The 23,739-nt window shown below is 46.3% G+C and overlaps 1 protein-coding gene across 1 annotated transcript in view; it reads right to left on the bottom strand.

Moving 5' to 3' along the window:
- Positions 1-23,739, bottom strand: part of lrp2a (low density lipoprotein receptor-related protein 2a) — a gene marked incomplete at its 5' end in the record, with an annotated part of 335,411 nt that overhangs the window by 244,002 nt on the left and 67,670 nt on the right. The window contains 2 exon segments of the mRNA XM_084314359.1: positions 15,552-15,692; positions 23,297-23,499. Coding sequence (XP_084170485.1) covers positions 15,552-15,692; positions 23,297-23,499 — 344 coding nt within the window.

Below are 23,739 nucleotides of genomic sequence, written 5' to 3'. Positions count from 1 at the left end.
CCGAGGAGGAACCCATGCAGCTGGGACGCACACACCTTAGCCAGGCTGAACGGGAGGCCAGGTTCAGGTCCGGCCTTTGCCTCTACTGCGGCCGGGATGGACACTGTATCTCCAATTGCCCCACCCGGCCAAAAGACCAGGCTCGCCGGGACCCCGGGAGATCCTGGTGAGCCGTTTTTCTTGTTCCCACACCCGTGCACCACCTAACCGTCTGACGAGCATCACCCTAGCCTGGGCGGACCAACGGGCGACGGTGGAGGCACTCATTGACTCGGGTGCTGAAGAGAGTTTCCTGGATTTCGAGTTTGCCACCCAGGCCAACATTCCACTTGAGGACCTCGAGAGACCCTTGGAGGTGTTCGCGTTGGACCAGCACCGCCTGGCTGACATCACTCAACACACCTGTCCAGTCCTTCTCACCATTGCTGGTAACCACGTTGAGAGACTCCAGTTTTTTATCACCAGATCCCCTCTTGTCCCTGTAGTCCTGGGTCGGCCCTGGCTCGCGCTGCATGAGCCCCACATCGCTTGGTCCTCCGGTACCATCAGGGGGTGGAGCTCCTCCTGTCATGCCCAGTGTCTTCAGGCGGCGTCCAGTCCCTCGCCCCGGAGTTCCCTTTGTGAGCCGCCCCCGGACCTCTCGACTATTCCCCCCGAATACCACGACCTCGAGGAGGTTTTCAGTAAGTCCCGGGCTCAGGCCCTTCCGCCTCACCGGCCTTACGACTGTGCCATCGACCTCCGCTCTGGGGCTCCCCTTCCCGGCAGCCGCCTCTACAGTCTGACCGTCCCTGAGAAGGCAGCGATGGATAAGTACATCTCTGAGTCCTTGGCAGCAGGTCTCATTCGGCCTTCCTCCTCCCCGGTGGCGGCCGGTTTCTTTTTTATTGGGAAGAAGGATGGAGACCTTCGACCCTGCATCGACTATCGCCAACTCAACGAGATCACCATTAAGAACAAGTACCCTCTTCCTCTCATGAACTCCACCTTCGAGCCCCTCACCCAGGCTACCGTCTTCAGCAAGCTGGACCTCCGGAGTGCCTACCATCTGGTCCGTATCCGAGAAGGCGATGAATGGAAGACCGCCTTCAAGACTCCCAGGGGCCACTACGAGTACCTGGTGATGCCGTTCGGCCTCACCAACGCTCGGGCGGTATTCCAGGCGCTCATGAACGACGTCCTCCGTGACATGCTGGAGGAGTTTGTGGTGGTGTACCTGGACGACATCCTCATCTTCTCCAAGACCCTCGAGGAACACGTCCAGCATGTCCGCCGTGTGCTGGAGCGCCTCCTCTACAATCGGCTCTTCGTCAAGGCAGAGAAGTGCCGATTTCACTCCGACTCCGTCGAGTACCTGGGCTTCATCGTGGAGAGCGGCTTGACCCGAGCTGACCCGAGCAAGATCCGGGCCGTGGAGGAGTGGCCGGAACCCACCTCTCGGAAAGAGCTACAGAGCTTCCTCGGGTTCGCAAACTTCTACCGAAGATTCATCCGGAACTACAGCCAGGTGGTGGAACCACTTACCAGGCTAACCTCTCCCTCCCTGCCGTTCGACTGGTCCCCAGCGTCTTGCGCTGCGTTCCGTTCCCTCAAGAAGAGGTTCACCACCGCCCCGGTCTTGCTCCACCCAGACCCCAAGAGACAGTTCATTGTGGAGGTGGACGCCTCGGATACTGGACTAGGGGCTATCTTGTCCCAGCGGTCGGCAACGGACCAGAAGGTACATCCGTGCGCCTTCTACTCACGTCGTTTCCTCCCTGCCGAGAGGAACTATGACATCGGCAATCGGGAGCTGCTGGCGGTAGTGGCTGCCTTGGAGGAGTGGCGTCATTGGCTAGAGGGGGCCGAGGAACCATTCACCATTTGGACGGACCACAAGAACTTGACGTACATCCGTGCTTCCAAGCGCCTCAACGGCCGGCAGGCAAGGTGGGCCAGCTTCCTCAGTCGGTTCGACTTCTCGCTGACCTTTCGCCCTGGGTCCCGCAACACGAAGGCCGACTCCCTGTACCGGTTACACTCCAAGGGGGCTCCAACCACTGAGGATCCGACTCACATCCTCCCAGAGGCCAGGGTGGTGGGAGTGGTCACCTTGGGCATCGAGGGGTTGGTAAGGCGTGCCTTACGCTTCCATCCCGCTCCCGGCAATGTACCCGTTCGTCGCCTCTTCGTCTCGACTCAGTCCGGTCCCGGGTCCTCCAGTGGGGCCATACCAGCCGGTTCGCCTGCCACCCGGGCGTTCATCGCACGTTCTCCTTCCTGGCTCGTCGATTCTGGTGGCCCACCATGAGGAACGACGTCAAGGAGTTTGTTCTGGCCTGCGAGGTCTGCGCCCGCAGCAAGGCCTCCCACCAGGCACCCTCCGGGCTATTGCAGCCGCTTCCCATTCCGAGCCACCCTTGGTCCCATGTGGCGTTGGACTTCGTCACGGGTCTTCCTTCGTCCCAGGGGAACACGTGCCTACTGACCGTGGTGGATCGGTTCAGCAAGGGGGTTCACCTCGTGGCCCTTCCCAAGCTTCCCTCGGCTGCCGAGACAGCGGACCTCCTGACAAGCCACGTGTTCCGCCTCCATGGTTTTCCCCAGGACGTCGTCTCGGACCGGGGCCCCCAGTTCACTTCCCAGGTATGGCGGGCCTTTTGCAAGGGATTGGGGGCAACAGTCAGTCTTTCCTCTGGTTATCATCCCCAGACTAACGGACAAACAGAGAGGATGAACCAGAGCGTGGAGTCTGCTCTCCGTTGTGTGGCTGCCGAGAGACCCGCTTCCTGGAGCCGGTTCCTCCCATGGGTCGAGTACGCCATCAACTCCCTGGTCAGTTCCGCCACCGGCCTCTCGCCTTTTGAGGTATCCCTGGGCTACCAACCCCCTCTTTTCCCTGCACAGGAGTCGGAGGTGGCAGTTCCCTCTGTGCAGGACCATCTCGACCGGTGCCGACAGGTCTGGGAGATCACCAGGACTGCACTGCTCCGGTCATCGGAGCGCGCCAGTCGTGGGGCTGACCGGCGCCGGATCCCTGCGCCGACGTACCACCCTGGGCAGAGGGTGTGGCTGTCCGCCAAGGACCTTCCGCTTCGATCCTCGGCCAAGAAGCTTAACCCCCGGTTCGTCGGTCCTTTTGAGGTTCTGAAGGTGCTCAGTCCCGCGGCGGTGAGTCTTAAGCTTCCTGCATCCATGCGCATTCACCCCGTTTTCCATGTGTCCCGGGTTAAGCCTGTCTCCCTCAGTCCCCTGATGCCTCCTACTCCAGACCCGCCTCCTCCCGAGATGGTGGACAGACACCCCCAGTGGCAGGTCCGTCGGCTTATGGACGTCCGACGGCGGGGACGGGGGTTCCAGTACCTGGTGGACTGGGAGGGATATGGCCCGGAGGAACGGAGCTGGGTCTCCCGCCAGCTCATCATGGACCCCGACCTGATCACCGACTTCCATCGTTCCCATCCGGACAGGCCGGGCCGGGCTGGTCGCCGGGTGGCTCCCGTGGAGGGGGGGGTACTGTGAGGATTGGCCCATTCCCGCCACACGCTTCAAGGTACTGTGAGGAGGATTGGCTCATTGCCACCACACGCTTCTAGGTCAAGTACCAATTGCCGTCACGCACCTGTCGGTTGTTTGTAATCAGCGCCCAGAGCCCTTCATATACTCGGGTCTTTCTGTCAATCGTTGTCGGGTCGTTTTGGATTACCACTGCTACTGCCTGTTCCCCCCGTTGTTGTGCCTCGTCTGTTTTTCTTCAGGACGTCCATGGAAGTTGCCGCTGTTGTGTATCTCTATCATCCGTTGGAGCTGTGCCTCGTTGCCCGCTTTGCGCATTTGCGCTTTGGTGAGTTTTTGGAACGAACCTTTTGGATTCTCTGTTTTCTGTGTGTTTGGATAACACTGAAGATTTGCCGTTTTTGTTTTGTACTGGACTCAGCTAAACTTGTGTGTTGGTAACACTGAAGATTAAGTCACATGGGATTGTACTGGGCTCAGCTAAACTTGTGTGTTGGTAACACTGAAGATAAAGTCATGTGTGTTTATACTGGACTCAGCTAGGGAGGACTGGACTGCCTCTGTATTCCGTTGGCTTGTTTATTGACCACTCTCTCCATCTCAATACCGGGATGATCTGCAGAGCCGCAGACAACTCTGCCAAGAACATTCTCCCCTTTGTTTGTTCTTATTGTTATTTCGCTCATTCCTGTTTCAGAAATAAATACGCCCTAGTCTTTGGCTAACTCTGAACTACCTGTCTGTGCCGTGCTGTTGGGGTCGGTTTCAAACCATAACACAGACTGCCCTGTGAGTAGTGCTTATATGTGAGTAACACTTATCGCTCCTGCCATGTAGAAGAAATCCGTTCGCCATTTTGTATTCATTGCCGTGTCTTTTCCTTGTCGCTTGTATGACTTTATTGTGTGCATATGCCTCCCCTTTTATTTATACTCGCTCGTCTGCATGTACCCTTTTTACTCTAAATAAAAGAGTACCTTTTGTTTAATAAACCAACACCTGCCTCTCATCTTATCCGTTCTGCACTGCACCTGGGTCCTACACACCTTACCACCTTGTAACACAACACTAATGAAGTACTAATCCACCACAGGAGGAAAGGTAAATAACGCATGTTATTTTATAGCCATAAGTCATATATTTACATAATGTGACCAGTTCGTAGCACAAGTAATTTTTTAAGATTTGTACAGAATGTAAGCTATTGAATATGAAAATAGTTGAAGATATGCTTATTTGAATCTAGTTAAAACTCAAGTCTCAGAGCAGTGAAAAACTGAGAAAATCTAAAGTTTGGCTGAATTTTTTTGTGTCACAAACTCCCCTTTTTAAACAAAAGTGTTTACTATTTAGAGATACTATAACTGTTAGCTGTTACAGTGAATATTATGTTCTTAAACATTCAAACTGTGATAATATGGAATTATAGATTTTCTCGCAATCTGACATCCAGACATGAGTCAGACGGTCGCATATCGTATTATGTTTATTTTAGTGCTGTCAGGCGATTAAAAAAAAGAATCTAATTAATTACAGGATTTGTAATTAATTAATCTATTAATTAATTAATGAATCATAACTATTTTATGCCTGATATTCTATATTCTATAATCATATTTCAAATTGCATGTGTCCGGATGGCAGAATTCAGTACTGTATCTACAAAACCTTCTGTTTAACACTTTAATCGCCATGGGTTAAATTAATAATTTACCATCCCTCGCCAGCTCTATTTGTCTATGGAGAAGTTCCCCTTCTTTGCAGGCCTATAACTTTTTAAATTCTATTGCTAAATTGCAATTATTATGGCCCATTCAATGTCCTATATGTATTGTTCAGGGTGTAGCAACGTTAAACTTTTTCATTCACATATTCATACTAAAATATGGTCTAAAGTATAAGTATGTTTTTATCGTTTTCTGCAGCTTTCTTCAGAACGTGATTTATAGCACTAAATGCATTATATTGATGATCAAATACAGTTTGGTAGGAATCTGTGCGAGATAAAAAATGTCAACTGGATGTGGTTCTAGAAGTTTCTACGCATCATCTGATGATGACCGGATGGGCGGGGGATCGTTTATAATTCCATGGGCAGCGTTAGATGATTCATCCAGAGTGGGTCATATGTTCATCAGATCAGTTAGTATAGAAGACGTTAGAAAATAACGCTGAATCTTACCGTGGCTTCCTCGCGCCGCTGGCAGATGAGCGTGGAACAGAATTTTTTCTATAATGGGATGGAGAAATGCCCGATCCATTTCCAGGTTGTATAATAGTATATACGTCCAAATCATGTTGTTTTTTCGAGTTATTTGCACCGTTCACTGTGTCAATACGGAGTCTCTCTAACGATAGCGAGTGCCCGGACCACATATGGATGAGCACTACCGGTTCAAAGGTTAATTTCCGGCTGGCGATCTGCCGATCGGCCACCAGATGGCGCTCTTGAACCGCTAGAGAGTTGAGTGGAACTTTGCAGTGTGTCTCAGGGCTCCGGAAAGGAAATTTTCGATGACAGATTTTTGAAATATTGACATCAAAGACGAGTTACGGCGTCTTCGGCAGAATGAGCATGGCTAGGAATGACGTGTAAACTCGTTCACGGCGATCATAGTGTTAATCATCTTCCATCTATTAATTTGCTTAGATTTTTCAGGTCTGGTCAATTTGAGCATGGTGTTATTCACAGTCAAAGATAAAAAAAAAAAGATGTATTGATATTCTCATTTGGTTCATTAAAATGTACTCAAAATGACTTCCGGTCTGACCGCGGAAGAACATGGCTGCTTAACTCGCGAGCTCCCCGACAGCAAAATGATGTAGCCCCGTGAAACATTTAGTAAAAACACCAGGGTATATATTTAATAGGGATGACAGAAGGGGCTATCACGAGACGTAGGGCGACCACGATTACAACTGGAAAGGACGACGGAATGGCAGAGAATGACGAAGTAACGGGAGGAAAAGATGGCGACGATGACTGTGAACAAGAAGCCACGCTGCTGAACATATACAACGAGCTCAAAGACTTCAGAAAAGACAATGAGCGTCAATTTCGGGAGATAAGAAATGACATGAACAAAATGAACGACAGGCTCGATGAAACTGAGGGGAGAATCGGAGAAAATGAAAATGTGCTTGGTGCGGCGACGGTTTTAATAAAAAAGCTAATGCAGAGGCAGGCCGACGTGGAGGCTAAGCTACTCGACCAGGAGGGCAGGACGAGGAGAGAGAACCTGCGGGTGTATGGTATCCCGGAGGAAAAAGAGGGGAAAGACATGCATGGATTTCTAGACGGCTTGTTTAAAGACGCCCTCGGTCTGCCTCATGACATGGACCTTTGTATCGAAAGAGCACACCGGGCACTGGCCCCGAGGCCTAACAACCCACAGCTGAAGCCACGGTCAATCGTGGTTAAGTTTGGGAGTTACAAAATGAAGGAAGAGATAATACGCCGAACATGGCAGAAGAAGAACGTCTCATGTGGCAACGATCGCTTCTATGTCGACCATGACTTCCCCACTGAAATACTGAAGAAGCGAGGAGAATATGCCGAGGCCAAGAGAATAATGAAGGAGAAGAATCTCAAGTTCCAGACACCGTATCCAGCGAAGATGAGGGTATTCTACGAAGATGGCACCCGCCTGTACCAGAGCGCGGCGGAGGCGACGGCGGATATGGCAAAGCGTGGATTCAAGATCACCGTGGTGAACCCGACTACCGACCCGGACCGAGAGGAGATAATGCGGCTGTCTACCTGGCAGACAATGGGAAGAAAACGGGGACCGGGGGACGACATGCAGACGACGGGGACTGAACGCCCCACACAGCAGGGCAATGGTCATCACGGATACCGGGAGAAACTACAGGGATTCAGACGGGGACAGTCGGAGGCGGACAATTGAGATAAAGTTCATGAAGCGCATGAATACAGATAAGTCACGGGGGCATCATCATAGAGTAAATAACATCAAAAAATGTCAATATGTATATAGAGGAAAAGACAAAAAGGGAAAAAAAAAATATATAAAAAAAAAAAAAAAAAGTGATTGGAAAAGAGAAAGAAAAATAATAATAATAAAAAAAAAAAAAAAAAAATGTGAAATGAAAATAGAGGGCAATGGATAGAAGAATATAATAAAAGTATGGGAGGGGAAATATCCCGGATGGATACAGGAAAAATATAACGAAATGAACCACAGGCCATCATGGCTATGTCATAGAAGTTACAATGTACCAAGATATATCTGAAAGATATACAAATGTTAATGGTTGGAAACGTTACCGTTTTGTCAAGTTCAGTTGAATTGATCACACTGGATATAGATTACAGTGTGAGCCATACGTTACGTCAGGGTTTACAAGATAATAGGGGCACAGTTTTGGGCAATCTGCCTCGTGCCGTATGCACTCCTCTGTTAGTCGAGGGGGACCAAGGTGCATGGGTGAGTATCGATTTCACCCTCGGTACGACTGTTCTATCTGGGGTCATATCGAACGTAGCTTGGGTAAATGTGGGGGGGGGAAGTGTATTTATGTTTTTATATGTTCTTTTTTATTTCATTGTATGCTATACTATTGTATATATCTTCACAGTCTCAGGCACTAGACTACGTCATGGATTGCACAGGGGAGATGCATTACGAGAAATATGGGGCTGATTAAAATAATATCGTGGAATATAGACGGATGTCATCATCCCATTAAAGGGGAACTATCTTATAAATGACCTTTTCCTGTGTTTAGGGTTATTTTCTAGCTATGTGGACTTATAGTAATAGAATCTATGTCTCTAATTCTCGATTTGGCGCATTCTTCCAATTCTCCCCTCACAATAATGTCCGTCCCTCAAGTGAGTCATCTGAAAATTTGCCTATATGGGACGTCATATGGTGCATTTGCATAATAACACCCGCCCCCTCTAGCTGCCCGCCGAGCGAGAGAAGCAGAGAACTGTAAACACTCTGCGTGTCCTCCCGGCTCAAGTCCACCACCGCGCTGCGCCACAGACAGCTCATGCTCCCGAACCGAGAGAGAGAGAACTGTAAACACTCTGCGTGTCCTCCCGGCTCAAGTCCACCACCGCGCTGCGCCACAGACAGCTCATGCTCCCGAACCGAGAGAGAGAGAACTGTAAACACTCTGCGTGTCCTCCCGGCTCAAGTCCACCACCGCGCTGCGCCACAGACAGCTCATGCTCCCGAACCGAGAGAGAGAGAACTGTAAACACTCTGCGTGTCCTCCCGGCTCAAGTCCACCACCGCGCTGCGCCACAGACAGCTCATGCTCCCGAACCGAGAGAGAGAGAACTGTAAACACTCTGCGTGTCCTCCCGGCTCAAGTCCACCACCGCGCTGCGCCACAGACAGCTCATGCTCCCGAACCGAGAGAGAGAGAACTGTAAACACTCTGCGTGTCCTCCCGGCTCCCTCTCCCACTCACACTTTTTTTTTTCTCTCTCTCTCTCTCTCTCTCTCTCTCTCTCTCTCTCTCTCTCTCTCTCTCTCTCTCTCTCTCTCTCTCTCTCTCTCTCTCTCTCTCTCTCTCTATCTCTCTCTCTCATAGCAGCAGCAAACTAACACAACGTATAGACATAGGGTGTCTGTCTGTCTGTCTGTCTGTCTGTCTGTCTGTCTGTCTGTCTGTCTGTCTGTCTGTCTGTCTGTCTGTCTGTATGTCTGTCTCTCTCTCTCTCTCTCTCTCTCTCTCTCTCTCTCTCTCTCTCTCTCTCTCTCATAGCAGCAGCAAACTAACACAACGTATAGACATAGGGTGTCTGTCTGTCTGTCTGTCTACACCCCCTCTCTCTCTCTCTCTCTCTCTCTCTCGACTGACTGTCACTCAAAGTGCTTATGGGCGGAGCCAGGCCATAACAGCCTGATTTCTTGTGGCTGAAAAATGATGGGTTTGAGTACTTGATTAGAAATATAAACCAATGCATTTTTTTTTTTAAACGTACAGATGTCTTCAATAGACTGACAGGAATTGTTTAAAGTTGCCCAAATAGTGCTAGGAATAGTAAAATAGTTCCCCTTTAAGAGAAAGAAGATATTGACGTTCTTGAAACAAAAAAAGGCAGATATTGCACTAATTCAGGAATCACACCTGGATGAGGAGGAGTCGGCCAAGCTTAAAAGGGATTGGGTGGGACAAATATACTATAGCACGTTCTCTTCTAGGAAGAGGGGGGTGGCAATATTGGTGAGAAAAAACTTAGACCTAAAGGTACACAATAGTTTCTCACATGATGAGGGAAGATGGGTTATACTGGATGCTGATTTAGAGGGACAGAGGACTACTTTAGCTAATATATATGCGCCCAACGGGTCGTCCTCAGACTTTTTCCATGAGGTATGTGAGGTGATCAGGAAAATAGGGAATAGCAACGTAATCATAGGGGGGGACTTCAACTTGGTTGGAAACACCTTGATAGACAGATCATACCAACCCAAAACCGCTGACAACACAGGGAGACTGGCGGTTGGTGTTCTGATAGAGGAGTTGGGTCTAGTGGATGTTTGGAGGGTTATGAACCCACAAGAAAGAGACTACACGTTTTACTCTCACCCACATTCCTCATACTCTAGAATAGATTATTTCCTGATCTCTAGCGCACTGGTAGAACAGGTTGCAAGTACTGGGATAGGGAACATTGTAATATCTGACCATGCTCCGGTTGATTTAGTGATCACATCCATGGAAGAAGGGCAACGATCTCGGAGATGGCGATTCAATAACCTGATGTTAAACGATGAAGGATCGTGTACGTACATTAGAACTATATTTAAGGAATTTTGGGAACTTAATGAAGGGTCAATAGATGATAGTGGCATAATGTGGGACACATGTAAAGCTTACATGAGAGGACGACTCATACAATACGGTGCGATACTAAAAAGGGCGGAGAAACAAAAAATGACAGCGTTAGATGAGGAAATTAAAATACTTTCGAAACAGCACAGCCAAAGACCAGACCCAGAAACGTGGAGGAACCTAAGCAAATCCAAATACGAATTGAACAACATATATCAAAAGAAGGCTGAATATGCGTTATTTAGGACCAACCAAAGATATTATGAACAAGGGGAGAGAGCGGGTAAAATATTAGCGAATCGGGTTAAACAAATGCATAATCAGAATATTATATCCTCGATTCGTAATAAAGATGACAAGATTATTACGGACAAAAAGGAAATTAATAATGTCTTCAGGTGCTTCTACCAGGACTTATATACCCCACAGAAGGCGGTGGATCAGCTAAAAATGGACGCGTTCTTCGACAAAATCAAATTACCGTCATTATCGAAACAACAGGTAAAATCAATGGAGGGGGGGGGTCTCGATAGAAGAAATACACGCGGCAATCAACAGCCTTAAATTGGGTAAAGCACCAGGAGACGACGGGTTTACTCCCGATTTCTACAAACAATTCAGTGATATAATCGCTCCGAGATTATTAAAAGTATATGAGGACTCACTGATAAAGGGGGGATTGCCCACTAGCTTGAGATCTGCCACTATTACACTACTACAGAAAAAGGGCAAAGACCCTCAATGCTGTGGAAGCTATAGACCTATATCCCTGAGCAACTTGGAAGAAAAAGTATTGGCAAAGATACTTGCGAATAGAATAGAAGATGTACTACCAACTTTGGTGCATTCAGATCAAGTGGGCTTTGTGAAGGGGAGAAACTCAGCTGATAATATCCGCAGACTCCTACACATAATGTGGAAGGTAAGGAATGATATAGAACCTACAGTGGCCTTCTCATTGGATGCCGAAAAGGCCTTTGATAAGGTGGAATTTGCATTCTTATTTCACACGCTAGAGCGCTTCGGGTTCGGTCCATCGTTTACTGGGTGGGTAAAACTGTTATACACAAATCCGATGGCATCAGTATTGACCAACGGGATCGTGTCCTCGCCCTTTAACCTAGGGCGGGGGACGAGGCAAGGTTCTCCGCTTTCTCCCCAAATGTTTGCGCTTTTCCTCGAACCACTTGCTATCGCACTGAGGACTAATCAGGACATCAAAGGGATAATAGCGGGGCAGGTAGAACATAAATTATTTTTATATGCGGACGATATCTTATTGGTATCCAGCAACCCCCGAACAGCAGTTGGGATCATTGGAAATGTTATCGAGTCCTTCTCCGAAATATCTGGGTACACAATCAACTGGAGCAAGTCAGAAGCAATGCCTCTCTCTAAATGCTGTCCCCCTGATATCAGAAGGGGGTGGCAATACAGATGGATGCCGTCAGGGCTGATATACCTAGGAATAAAGCTGATCCCAGGTCTGAAAGAGTTGATGCAAGCCAATATTGCCCCTATAATCTAACACATTAGTGCTCTGACCCAGAATTGGGCCAAAATGAATATGTCCCTCCTGGGAAAGATAAACCTAGTGAAAATGATACTAGCTCCCAAATTAAATTATATCCTATATATGTTGCCGCTGACTCTCCCGACCCAGTTACTCAAACAGTATGACAAAGTCATTAATGTATATCTGTGGGGGGGGCAAAAGGCCGCTATTTGGACGGGCCAAAATGTATGCAGCAAAGGAAAATGGCGGTTTATCCCTGCCTAAACTAGACTGGTATCACTATGCATTCTCGCTCTCCCAGCTCTCCAAACTGAATCACTCGTCTGAGGAGGCACCTGCTTGGGTCAAGATGGAGGAGGAAATGATATATCCCTCATCTCTGGAATCCTTCCTGACACAATCAGACAGACCTATACCTCTTAAAAACCCTTTGATGGCATTTATCAGGGAAACTTGGAATCAATCGCACAAAATGACTGGTGATAGCCCATACTTAACTACGAGAGCCTCTATATGGTATAATAAGAAACTAAAGATTGGGAAGAAATCAGTCATATGGGACGATTGGGTTAAAAGGGGGATACATGTACTAGGTGATATAGCCGGGGAGGATGGGGTTTTGCCTTTTGAGGATATTAAGGAGGATTTTGATATAGATAATAAAAACTTTTATAAATTCCTACAGATTAGACATTGTATATCGTCATCAATAGGAGGACCAAAGTGCGGCCCAATTACTGCAATTCAAGAAATATTCTATAAAGGATGGCGCAGGAAAGGCGGTGCGTCAAGATTTTATGATGTTATAAGAGAATACAATGCACCCAAATTGGCGGGTCTGAGATTGAGCTGGGAGAACGATGTACATGAGGATATTACTGAGGAAATGTGGGAGAAACTGGTATCCAAATGGAGTAAATTCTCTAGGGAGGCGCAATCACAACTTATTTTTTACAAAGTACTGAACAGAAGCTATTGGACGCCTAGTAAACTGGCCAGACTGAAATTAAGGGACAGTGACATCTGCTGGAGATGTGAGAAGGAGACAGGCACTTTACTGCACATGTTGTACGAATGTGAGAAGGTCCGGAAAATGTGGGATCAAATTGTGATATTCCTAAGTAAGGTCCTGAATGTGAAGATAAATAACGCCCCAATGGCATGTGTTTTGGGTATGGTACCGAAAGGGATTAAGCTGCCTAAATACCGGGGAATGTGGTATAGAATGGCCATGATATCAGGATGTAGAATTGCATTACGACATTGGAAATCACCTGTTGATATTACTTTTAAAGAATGGATGGAACTAATGTTTCGGACAGCATCATATGAAAGGGTGACGTATAGAGTCGCAGGGAGAGAGGATATTTTTGCTGAGATATGGGACAGTTTTCTACACCTGACTGAACGATCTGAGGACAAATGAGTAAGATGGGATTACAATATTATCAAGGATGAATATGAAAAAGGGGATTTGATCTGATGGTACTTGTGCTCTATAATATATTATGTATATATGTACATATATTTTATGTCCGGATGGTGTGTCTATGGAACGGTCACTGTCTCTATCACACTCACATGTGCGCAGATATAGCCACATACAAGTATCTAGGATACATATTCATATGTGTACATAATAGGCTTACACGCACTCATATACACAAGGATAAGGTATACACGTCAGGGGCACACATACATGCACATACTCATGTATAGGAAATAGACATACATACACCTACATATACACATAGTTGAGATATAGGCTTTCACTGACACATAGGGGGATACACAAGTATATAGGAGACACACACATACATAGCTGAAACGTAAAAAAAAAAAAAAAAAAAAAAATGCAGCACATACCTGCTCGCAGGTAGATCGGTCTACATGTAACGTATGACGTATGTATATATATATATATCAGGGATGTATATGCACAATGTATAGTATGTTTTTTTTTGTAAGTGCTTCTTTAATTTCCATGTCAGTTATTAGTGTATTTGTATGAGTCTCTTGCATGTTTTGTATGTTGTCACAAAAATGAAAAAGGCGAATCTTGGATGTTGCATATTATGCTGTGAAAAGATATGCTGTAAATAATGGGAAGATTTGTACAAAATAATCAATAAAAAAAAAGAAAAAAAATAACTCAAAATAAAATTTTCATTCAATCAATCAATCACAAATTGATTGATTGAATGAAAATGTTATTAACAGATTGCAGAATGGGTACAATACAGTATGGCTCAATACACACAATTGTAAGGGGATGCAGACCAGAGAAAGACTTTCATCTTGTTTACATCAGGGTCCCCCATTTTCAATTCATAATGAATTGTAAGTAAGGGTGCAACTTGCACCGTGCAATCCATTCTTTGTGAATCTAGCCCACAGTATTTCTGACACTGGGAATACATTCCCTGAGATTCATAGATGTCCCTATAATCAGATACCAAGAACATGCAAATGGACCATATTAAAAATTAAAAAAAAAGTCTGTAAATGTGTATTCTACATTCTTATGGAATGAATGAGATAAAAAAAATAGTATTAAAAAAATAAAAATAAAAATTCAAATTAATTTTGAGTTAATTTTCATAACGTGATAATTTGCTGTGTAATTAATTAATCTAATTAACGCGATAAACTGACAGCCCTAGTTTATTTATATAAGTAATATATTTTCGTGTCGGCAAAAGTACAAAACAAATCACCGCAACTGGGAGTGAAACCAACCATGATTGTGGTTGCGGGCGAGTGCTCTCACCACTAGACTAAGCCACCCACCCACCCTTTCTCATATTTTTATATTCAGATCAAATTGTAATGCCTATATTTATGTCTTTCTACTATTACCCTGCCCATACCTGTAGCTGTACCTCGCCTCCCCCCTCCCCCCTCCCCCCTCCCCCCTCCCCCCTCCCCCATGCTGCTATGACACCTGCATTTCCTCAAGGAGATCGATAAAGAAATATCTCATCTTATCTTATAGTGGATCACTACAGAAATATACTTATTATGCGTGTTTCTATAGGTAAAAAGAAACACAGGAATAGGCCTACTTTAGCGATTCACCATAAACTTCTATAATGTTCGAATACAGAAATATATCTTATCTTATAGTACTTCAAGGACGAAGTTTACACAATCCTTCCACGTTTTCCTAAAAACATCTTGAAAATCCGGAACGGTTTTCGCGTCGACAGCGAATCCCTCCAGCCGTCGTTTCAAGTTCAAGTTTCAAGTTTGCTTTCATTTGTCACATATAAAGTACATGTAGTACATTACAGTGAAATGCTTGGTTCTGTATGAGCCCCTGAGAATGTGCTTCATACAGTAAAAAAGTAAGTAAAAGAGGAATAACACTATACAATATACATTATACAAACTAAAGTACAACCTAAGTACAACCTAAGTACAATGAAGTAAAAATGCAGATAATAAGGTGCAAAATGCAAATGAGGTATGGATGTAGTGCAAATCTCTTTAATAAATAGATCAATATTAATTAATGCTTGTATATCTTATCGTGTGTTGTCATGTTTGTTTATATGTTTGTTTAAAAAATAATAAAAAAATAAAATACAAAAATAAATAGATCAATATTACGTTGTGTTAAAGTGTCTAAAAGTGAGTGTTAAGGGGAGTGTTTGTTTAAAGTGAGTGTGTGCAGTGAGTGTAGATGGATGGGTTGATGCTACGCCTCCGCTCTCCCTCTTACCAACGCATCCCTTCCCGTCGGCGTGGAGGTCGTAACCCAGGCGACACTTGCAGCGGTACCCCAGGCCCCAGTTGTCGCTCCCGTGGCTCAGGACGCAGATCTGCGCGCAGCCCCCTCTGTCCGCGCCGCAGGGGTTGGGCGCTGGAGACAGAGTCAAGTCACGTCAGATTTATCTATAAAGCACATTTCATACACAGAGGCGATCCAAAGTGCTGTACACAAGAAAGAAAACGAGAAAAAGAAGGCACAATAATTTATAAAAAAAAAAAAGAAGATTCTCTGAAATTGAAAGATATATAAAAGGAACACAGACGGTACAGTATAAAAGCGGTACATTCTCGCAAATAGACTTTCGGTGCATTAAAATAAACAAAAGACAAGAAAAAAGTGCAGTAAATCTCGAAACCGGGTGTCAGCATTGCCTCCGGCTTGGGCCGGCCGTCATACTGGCTCAATTGGCAGAATCAGCGGGTGGAAGTCGATGGGTGGTAATCTGGACGTTGTGGATAGCGACTCCTACAGGTCGGTTGGGGGACTCCTGCACAGCAGAGACAGGAAAATGGCAGGGGTAGTGTGAGCCTACCACACGTTACACCTCGCCAATGAGAGTCCGCGCTGGCAGGTGAAAAGATGTGACAGGCTGCCTCCTCGTGTACCGGAGGGGACACGTGATGCAAGGCTTCTATCCTCCCTACAACCGACCAGTGGGGGGCATATGCGAGCAACGTTCAAGACAGGGGAGGGGAGAATTGGAAACACGAAATTGGGATGAAAAAAATTAAAAATTGAAAATAAGGAGAAAAAAGTGGACAAAATAAAAATAAAAAATTGCAGTAAAGTGCTTAACAATAGGCAGAGTTGGGGCATAGTAGCAGCATGCGGCTTCACCGTGTTTTGTGTTCTGGTTCCTATAGGAACAGTTAGCAGACCGGTCCCTGATGACCTAAGAGGTCTAGAGCAGTGGTTCTCAAACTACGGGTCATGACCCAAATTGGCATTGGCAAGTAAAAATAATTTACATTTTTTTTTTTTTTTTATGTTCTGGCAACATATTCTGGCTAAACAGGCCTCGTTTTATAAATGTGTATTGATAACATAGTGCTGTCATAAAATGGTCTAATAAATATGCATGATCAAGTTCAACAACGTGTGCTTTTATTTTTATATTCCTTAATTCCATCTTTGAAAAATGACACGATACAAAAAAAAATCATCCTAAATAAAATGGGGTCGCGGTATGAAAAAGTTTGAGAACCCCCTGGTCTATAGGGTTCACACACAGTGTAGAAGCAACTCAGAGAGATGTATCCGGGACCTGAACCTGACAAACAATAACAACAGGAGCTCAGTCCCGGGCCGCGCCCGGGTCAGGTGCAGGAGGAGATTAGCACCCTGTGCGGAAAAGGCTTCTTAGCCATTTCCCATAGAACACGGCAGCAATTTCCTAGAGTATGCAGGAGAAATCCACATTTCCCTTCAAATTCATTCAGCAGTGGCGGCCTCTCACTGCAGGAATGCCCCTTACCGCGCCGAACACAGAGGGATGGGACCTAGAGCAGGCCTAGTTTTAGCAGGACAAAATTTACCAGAAGCAGCCTCTCACGGCTACTTTTTAATGTTTTACTGTATAGTACTGTATATATTTTTTTGCTGTATATTTTAGAATGTATACATATTTTTGAATGTATATCCCGAGACTGTATTTGTATCCTTATTTGTTATTTTTGACTACCTAAATGTTTATTATTGTGAGCGATCTGTGGTGCTGAATTTCCCCTCGTGATCAATAAAGTACTTCTATTCTATTCTATTCTATACAGAAATATAAGGGAAACACACAAACAACCATTATCATAAAGCAACAGATTACCTTATGCTACATTTAGTTGAATTTATGATGAAAAGAACCACCACAGTATTATACCATATTTATATATATATTTATTCATACTGTGTATACCTACTCTTACTAGTTATGCTGCTGGCCAGTATGACTTACTACCATAGTGTCTTTATACCTGTATCACTGTACATATTAATACTACAACTCTGTACATAAAATACATCTGATTAGTGCTATTACTCAGTAGTACTAATTTATATATTTTATACCCATTGAATCCCCTGTACATTGTATTACTGTTGCACTTTACTGTTACATTTGCACTCTGGTTAGACGGCAAACTTATTTTTGTTGTACTGTACTTGTGCTGCATGATGACACTAATAATAATACATTTGAATCGAATGTAATGTATTGTAATGTAATGTAATGTAATGTAATGTAATGTAATGTAATCACAGTCTTGCACATCTGTTCCCTGGGAGGTAAGGGCTCTGAACCACATCACGTCTGTGACTTGGAACAGAAGCGCTGCCCTAGTATAGGCTCTATAAGTGACATTAAACATTATGGTTATGTGACCCGAGTTGGTGATCCTAGACCTAGACCAGTAGCACTAGTCTGTTGTGTACACAGACCCAGGACGCGTCTATGCCTTCTACAACGCTGTTCGGTTTCCGGGTTCCTCTGATTGGCCGCTGAAGCACGCCCCCCGAGTGACGCGCGAACAGCCAGCCTTCACCGAGCTCTAGTTCTAACCAACTCGATGGAGATCAACCCCGAGGTTGGAAGATCACTTAGATTTCGTAAATATTTACCCGTTTCTCATACGGTTAACGATTCAGAAACAATCATTGCTCATCTCCGTGTGTTTATGTCATTGCAGATGCTCAACAAGGTGGGTTTGATACGCAGTCATGGCGGCGAAAGTGTCTTTATTATTTAGTTAACGTTATCATTAGCAGGTAAGTTATGAAGTCATTGTTTATCATAAAACCAACAGCATGACTGGCTCGTCTATTCTGTGCTAGATCAAGACACTATGTCAATAATGGATGACGGTGCGGAATTATGTTTTTAAAGCAGAGTAGGAGTAGAAAACAATTCATGAAAGTAGAAGATATAGGTGTGCAACCTCGCTAGCTGACGTTATATCTACAGAGTACTAACTGTTCTTGGTGGTGTGTATGCTTTCACCGTCATCCATTATTGAAATAGTGTCTTGATCTAGCACAGAATAGACGAGCCAGTCATGCTGTTGGTTTTATGATAAACAATGACTTCATAACTTACCTGCTAATGATAACATTAACTAATCAAAATAATAAAGACACTTTCGCCGCCATGACTGCGTATCAAACCCACCTTGTTGAGCATCTGCAACGACATAAACACACAGAGATGAGCAATGATCGTTTCTGAATCGTTAACCGTATGAGAAACGGGTAAATATTTACGAAATCGAAGTGATTTTCCAACCTCGGGGTTGATCTCCATCGAGTTGGTTAGAACTAGAGCTTGGTGAAGGCTGGCTGTTCGCGCGTCACTCGGGGGGCGTGCTTCAGCGGCCAATCAGAGGAACCCGGAAACCGAACAGCGTTGTAGAAGGCATAGACGCACCCAGGACAGCTGGGCTTAAAGGAACACGCCAACATTTTGGGAAATTAGCTTACCGTCTTCTCCAGAGAGAGACAAGAAGATCGATACCAGTTTCCTCTCTGTGCGTTCAGTAGAAAGCTATCCGGCTGTACGTTATAGCCTAGCTTAGCGCAATGAATGGAAGCGGATAGTGCCGGTTAGCCTTCGGGAGAGGTGTTAGTTGGACAATGCCTAGGCTAACCGGCACTGTCCGCTTCCATTCATTGTGCTAAGCTAGGCTAACGTGCAGCCGGATAGCTTTCTACTGAACGCACACAGAGAGGAAACTGGTATCTATCTTCTAGTCTCGCTCTCTGGAGAAGACTGTAAGCTACAGTAATTTCCCAAAATGTTGGCGTGTTCCTTTAAAGGGGAACTATCTTATAAATTGCCTTTTTCAGTGTTTAGCATTGTTTCCTAGCTATATGGACTTATATTAATAGGATCTATGTCTCTAATTCTCATATTGGCGCATTCTTTCAATTCTCCTCTCACAATATTTACCCTCACTGAACTGAGTCATCTGAAAATGTGCTGATCTGTGATGTCAGAGAGACTCAGCTGCATGATAATGTGGCAACTCAGGCACCAGGCCACACAGTGGTTGGAGCCCAGCCTCAAAACGGCTTGAGATCTTGAGGTAGAAAAATGCTGTTTACTTGATTAGAAATACAAAACAATGAATTAAAAAAAATATTAAATACAGAGGTGTTCCATAGACTCACGGGAATTGTGTAAAAGTGCCCAAATAGTGAAAGAAATAGTAAAATAGTTCCCCTTTAACACAAAATTTAGACCACTGCAGCAGCAAAGGGAGATTCAATGTATTGTCTATTCGGCTGTTGAGTCTCAGACGTATATTCATGTCTGTGGCCAAACACTCCGCTTCAGACAGCAGGAGATACTAGGAGCGCATTCCATAAACAGTTTCTATGACTCAGATCTATCAAAACAACAAGGGACACTGAAGCGTGCTGGAAAGACCAGAGCCTCGGCCACAACGCAGGAAGCTTGGCCCCCCGGAAATGGTTTATTGGAAGCTACGTCACGACTTGACAACAGAACAGGTAACAGTGTGGGGGGGGGGGGGGGGGGGGGGGCTGGGGGGCGCAGCGGAGATTGCGCTTGTCACCAATGCAAGAGACTCCGGTCTCGAATCCGGGTGTCAGCGTTGCCTCCGGCTTGGGCCGGCCGTCATACTGGCTCAATTGGCAGAGTCAACAGGGTGGAAGTCGATGGGTGGTAATCTGGACGTTGTGGACGGCGACTCCTACAGGTCGGTTGGGGGGACGCCTGCACAGCAGAGACAGGAAATGGCGGGGGCGGTGTGAGCCTCCCACACGTTACACCTCGCCAATGAGAGTGCGCGCTGGCAGGTGAAAAGATGTGACAGGCTGCCTCCTGGTGTACCGGAGGGGACACGTGATGCAAGGCTTCTATCCTCCCTACAACCGACCAGTGGGGGGCATATGCGAGCAACGTTCAAGACAAGGGAGGGGAGAATTGGAAACACGAAATTGGGATGGGAGACAAATAGAAAATAAGGAGAAAAAGTGGATCAAAAAGAAAAGAAAAAAAACAGGTAACAGTGGAGAGGGGCGTGGCCTGGGCAGAGCGGCAAAACAATGCCGTGGGCGCTGCAATCCTCCACTCCAGTAGGAGGTGCAGGTCGCCAATCAGAAATCATCACTAACGACTAAAGAAAATAATTTCCTTCTTTTCTTAATAACTACTAAAACACGTGCTAGTTGTGAATTAATGCTCAGGGGGGGGAAAATCAATAAAAATGTAATCGATGAATGTGGTTTTGTTTGTTTTTCAGATTACTGTTGATACAAGCTAGTTTCTATTCCCGGATATGTTTCCTTTCTATAATTTTCTCCCATCCCCCAATTTAGTCGTTATGCCAATTCCCTTCCTGGTCGTTGCGTGCATTGCCTCACTGTCTGTCTGGGGAGGGTGTAGACTACCACATGCTGCCCTACTAGGGGTGTAACGGTACACAAAAACCACGGTTCGGTACGTACCTCGCTTTTTTTAAGTCACGGTTCGGTAAGTTTTTTCGGTACAATGGGGGAAAGTTTAGCTTTCCATTTTCCACTCAGGGGTGATGTAGTGTGCAGTAACTAATTGAAATTAATAATCGGAAGAAAAAAAAACGGATAGGAGACAACAACAACAACCGCCACCATCGGTCGCAAAGCCAGTGATTTGCACTCTGAGCGTCTCAAGTTTTGATTAACTTGTGGACCCTCGAGACAGTTTTATGCAAGCTATGTAAACTACAGCTGGCCTACCTTATTTTCTATGCTAACGCTATTTTGTGAGTTCTATTGTCAAGAATGTAAGTAGCCTACTTTGTTTTAGCATTTTATTGTAAATCATCCCTCAAGGTAAAACATTATTGAATAGAGGAAAAAAGCGTCATGCAGGTCCCATTTCATATCATTAATTTGATCTCCGAGAGACAGCCCCTTCTCAATGTAGCACCAATTCCACCTCACACACTGAGAGAGAGGGGTGTGTGTGTGTGTGTGTGTGTGTGTGTGTGTCTGTTCGCCACACTATGAGGCTATGCTAAATTACAGGTAATCTCTCAGTGTTGTGTGTAAGTTGAATGAACACCCGGCCCTTTGCGGAAATGATATTTTGGGAAGGGGTGAAGTTTTGAATAAAATTCTAGTGGTTAACGTACCGTTGTATTCGTTCGGTACACAGCCGTACTGAAACGGTTCAGTACGGATACGTGTACCTTTACACCCCAGCCCTACTGTTGGTGTGGGGAGGGTGTAGACTATCACATGCCTTCTCCGATACATGTGGAGTCACCAGCCGCTTCTTTTTTTGTAGATTTTTTTTATTGTTTATTACTACCGGGCAGTCTGGTAGAGAGAGAGAGAGAGAGAGAGAGAGAGAGAGAGAGAGAGAGAGAGAGAGAGAGAGAGAGAGAGAGAGAGAGAGAGAGAGAGAGAGAGGAAGAACGGGAGACCGAGCGGGGCGAAGACATTCAGCAAAGGACGCCGGGTCCGGGAATCGAACCGGGTCGGCCGCTTCGCGACGGAGCGTGTTACATGGTTCGCCACTTGGGCGCCCCGCCAGCCGCTTCTTTTCACCTGACAGCGAGGAGTTTCACTGGGGGAACGTAACGAACAGGCTCCTGACTGATCAGTAGGAGTCGCTGTTTTCAACAGCCAGGACTCAGACCCCACCGGCTTCCCACCCGCTAACACTGCCAACTGTGTTCGTGGGGACAACTGACCAAGCCGGAGGTACCGCTGACAGCTGGATTCGACCCCAGTCTTTGTGGTGGTAGGCGAGTGCTTAGACCTCTACGCTACCCAGCCGCACCAGTGCTTAGACCTCTACGCCACCCAGCCACTCCAGTGCTTAGACCTCTACGCTACCCAGCCACTCCAGTGTTTAGACCTCTACACTACCCAGCCACTCCAGTGCTTAGACCTCTACACTACCCAGCACTCCAGTGCTTAGACCTCTACACTACCCAGCACTCCAGTGCTTAGACCTCTACACTACCCAGCACTCCAGTGCTTAGACCTCTACGCTACCCAGCCACTCCAGTGTTTAGACCTCTACACTACCCAGCCACTCCAGTGCTTAGACCTCTACGCTACCCAGCCACTCCAGTGTTTAGACCTCTACACTACCCAGCCACTCCAGTGTTTAGACCTCTACACTACCCAGCCACTCCAGTGCTTAGACCTCTACACTACCCAGCACTCCAGTGCTCAGACCTCTACACTACCCAGCACTCCAGTGCTTAGACCTCTACACTACCCAGCCACTCCAGTGCTTAGACCTCTACGCTACCCAGCCACTCCAGTGTTTAGACCTCTACACTACCCAGCACTCCAGTGTTTAGACCTCTACACTACCCAGCCACTCCAGTGTTTAGACCTCTACACTACCCAGCCGCTCCAGTGCTCAGACCTCTACACTACCCAGCACTCCAGTGCTTAGACCTCTACACTACCCAGCCACTCCAGTGCTTAGACCTCTACACTACCCAGCACTCCAGTGCTCAGACCTCTACACTACCCAGCACTCCAGTGTTTAGACCTCTACACTACCCAGCCACTCCAGTGTTTAGACCTCTACACTACCCAGCCGCTCCAGTGCTTAGACCTCTACGCTACCCAGCCACCCACCCCCCGGATATGTCCTCTTCTGTGAAGCGCCTCCCCGCCACAGAGACACAGCCGGGCGGTGGTTGCCGCCGGTATAGTTCTCGGTGTGAACTCTTTACCGTATGGTTGTCTCAGCCGGTGGATCACCGCCACTCCGTGGGGGTTCTGGGACGTCGTGTAGATCACTTGAGGGTCGTTGTCCACGAACTTGTTGACTCTCATCACGGCCATCTTGGTCCAGTCGGTGAAGTAGACGTTGTGTTCGAACAGAGAGATGCCGAAAGGGTGCGGCACCACGGCCCCTCCGTGAACCACGGTCTTCCTGCAGAGACACGAGGGGGAGACGATGGGGTTGAGAAGAACAAACAATGCCTTTTCTTATCGTAGATTTCTATCGCGGATGTCCGCTGTTTTATCAGACGACACGCGGAGGTCAGGGGGCGTAGGTTCGGTTTCAACATTTTACGTTCCTGGTCAAATTCCCAATCAGGTCTCTGACATCAGGGCCACCTAAACATCCCTTCCCCTTAATTGGCTGGTATCAATCCCCGTCTCCTGAGCC

This window comes from Notolepis coatsorum (assembly GCF_963971535.1).
Source record: "Notolepis coatsorum genome assembly, chromosome: 5".
Lineage (NCBI taxonomy): Eukaryota > Metazoa > Chordata > Actinopteri > Aulopiformes > Paralepididae > Notolepis > Notolepis coatsorum.
Note: the sequence above shows the minus strand (reverse complement) of the source record. Positions and strands in the feature narration are given on the sequence as shown.